General features: G+C 42.8%; 1 protein-coding gene across 1 annotated transcript; it reads right to left on the minus strand.

Moving 5' to 3' along the window:
• Positions 1 to 483: 483 nt before the first annotated feature.
• On the minus strand, positions 484 to 2,263 carry LOC115929127. Its single transcript, XM_030997352.1, has 2 exons — positions 2,169 to 2,263; positions 484 to 890 (listed from the first exon to the last, which is right to left on the minus strand). Exons 1-2 carry the CDS (start codon positions 2,230 to 2,232, stop codon positions 628 to 630), a joined length of 327 nt encoding a protein of 108 aa, XP_030853212.1. The 5' UTR covers positions 2,233 to 2,263; the 3' UTR covers positions 484 to 627.
• Positions 2,264 to 2,998: the final 735 nt, after the last annotated feature.

A 2,998-nucleotide genomic window follows, 5' to 3' on the forward strand; every position in this document is an offset into this window, starting at 1 on the left:
TTTTCTCAAACTCATTTAAAACCATTTTTTGGTGAGCCTCCTCCCCCGACACACACTCACACAATTCTTTGAATCCACTTTTTAAAAAGCAAGGTACTAACAGTTTAAACCTGATGCTTTGAAGTAAAAAATCAATTGCGCTGGTGTAAAACATGAAAAGTGAATTTCTTTTGCCAATCTGTGTCAATTTAATCCTTACCGGATATTTACATAGTGGATTATAAATAAACGTCTCTGGAGAATATCCAAGAGTGAAATATTTACACACTTTAATCAATTCACACTATCATTAATTACTGCACATAGCCTCTAAAATGCTACATAGGCAGGCCATTACTAGGGGTAACATCCCCCCCCCCCGTCCTAGCATTGTCTGCAACAACAACAACAAAATAACCTTTTTTTCTTCCCTTCTTTTCTGAAATATTTTTTTTTGTATCCGTTGTCGCCTTGTCGGTCAACTGTTTTTTTTTTTTTAATCTCTGTAGTTGGCATCTTCAAAATGTTTGCTTGTTGTTGTGTTCCAGGGCTTTTTGAAAATTAGAGCTACCTAGTCGGCAATTTTGCAACCACCACTACCAGTTTCAAAGTGGTCTAGCGGCGCCCGTATTTATAGCTGCATACTTTCTAGTCCTGATCTTCAAGAAGTGCCGAATAGAATTTAGCTCCGGGTCGTCTTTCAAAAGCGTATGTAGACGTCGCCAGACATTCCTTGCCGAGTAAGCACAAACCCTCGCAGGCGATGTAAGTATAACACGAGCAACGGAAATCAGCAAAACACAACTGACTGCATTTGATGATTGACGAAACTGTGTATGATGACAGAACATAGGCATCGACGAGGGCGACATTGCTGGCCAGTAATCGGAAGTTTTTAGAGCTCGTGTGATCTGTTTCAAAGGGTTATAAAGTTAAAGAGAAAATCACAAATATGAGTTAGGTCAGCTTACAAGTCCCCGAAAATATGCAAAATGAAAGATGACTCTTAAAGGTGTAACAATCAATGAAAAATTCAAAGATAAAGAGAGAAAAATAGGAAATGAATCAAATTATTCCGTTAAGATCCTTGTCGTTTTCCTCCAAACAAATGTACTTTATTTACAATTTACTTACATCATTTGCCTTCTTATATTACCCTGTACCATCTTATTTCTATTTATCGGCACCAAATTGCTTGATTAACCCCTGCCATCAAGTGTAACGTGAACGGGTTGAAGGGTTACATACTATGGTTTGTTTTAAGGGCGTCGCTCGGTCGCCGCTGAATTTTTTAGCGCGGAGTTAAAATTCGGGTGGCGCCTGCTCACTTTTTACTCACCGACCAAAATACGCTCAGTGCCTTGTCGGTCGCCGCCCTGGCAACGACCTTATCGAGCGTTCGCTGTCGAGCAATTTAGATCAAAAATCGAAGCCGCTAGGTCAAAGGCTGCCGAGCGGTCACCGCCCGATCGCCGCCTATCGCCGCTGGGAAATCAGTCTGTCACTTGGCGTTGATTTCAAAATCGGTCGGCGTCCGGGCGGTGCCTGCTCACTTTTTACTCGCCGCCCAAAATACGCCTAGTGCCTTGGCGGTCGCCGCCCTGGCAACGACCTTATCGAGCGTTCGCTGTCGAGCGATTTAGATAAAAAATCGAAACCGCTAGGTCAAAGGCTGCCAAGCGGTCACCACCCGATCGCCGCTAGATCGCCGCTGAGATCAGTCGGTCAGTGGGCGGCGAATCAAAAATCGGTCTGCGTTCGGGCAACGCCAGCTCGGCAGCCTTTGACATAACGGCCTCGATTTTTGACCTAAATCGCTCGATGGCGAACGCTCGATTAGGTCAATGCCCGGTCGGTCGGTCGCCGCTCAGAGTTGTGACAATAGCTTTAGGGATAAAACGGGTATACGTACATCTCCGTTATTACACACAAGGCGTTATTGCCTTAACGTGTAACTGTGTCAGTGATAAGTTAGGTCTTTGACGCACCAAGGTGACACCGTACACCCAATGCAAATATAATATTTAATTAGCTTAGTATAGAGAAAAAAAATGAATCGAAACAACGCCTTGTGTGCAGCAGAAATAATCCATTCAAGTAGGGGAAGGGGGGGGGGGGTAGACTGAAACAAATATTCAAATTCATGGAATAATTAAATAAATAAATAAACTTTCAAACAAAATATTTACCTCTGTCCCGAGGTGAGGAGTGACGTGTAGTTGTAGAAATTGCCTGGGTTGTGTGCGTTGGCATTGTTGCACTAGTGGTGTCGGTTGCCTGATCAGAAGTAGGCGAAGCAACATCTGTTAATCCTTGCCCTATTGTTGATGTTGATGATGCTTGTGATGTTGGTGACCGTGTTGTTGATGGTGGACTGCTTGTTGTCTCACTGATCGCATCATCGGTTGTTGACGAAGGTTGCGTAGAGCCACTCGTTGTTACAACATTGTCAGTCTGCGTAGTGGAACTGGACGTTTTGGATGACGTCATTGTGATTTGGGTTGGACCTTCGGGAGAAGTGACAGCGCCTAGTGTTGTTTGCTGTACAGAACTTGATTGGATACCTGTTGACGTTGAAGTAAATATGGAGATACACTGTTAAAAAAGTAGGGCAGATGTTACTGGGTAAATCGAAGTTGTGCCAATTTTGTCCGATAATTGGGCTATTTTCTCCCAACCATTTACTATATGAAGATACCTCATGAAAGGTAAACACACAGGATGGGTAGGTGTTACTTGGCAAATCGATGTTGGGCAAATGTCGTTCAACATCTGGGTTATTTCCAACCAACCATGTAGTAACCGATGATATAATTGGGTAATGTTATTGGGCAAATTAGAGTTAGGCCATTTCTGTCCAACATTTGGGGTATTTCCTCCAAACAACTTATTACATGTATTTACCCATTTGCAATTACATGTTCGATATAAGTTGGGCAGATGGAACTGGGCAAACGTTAGTCAGGCAACATTACTTTACAACAATAATGTTATATTATTAAATTAGAGGTGTCGTGGT

Source organism: Strongylocentrotus purpuratus, unplaced genomic scaffold (assembly GCF_000002235.5).
Source record: "Strongylocentrotus purpuratus isolate Spur 01 unplaced genomic scaffold, Spur_5.0 spur5_scaffold_4, whole genome shotgun sequence".
Lineage (NCBI taxonomy): Eukaryota > Metazoa > Echinodermata > Echinoidea > Camarodonta > Strongylocentrotidae > Strongylocentrotus > Strongylocentrotus purpuratus.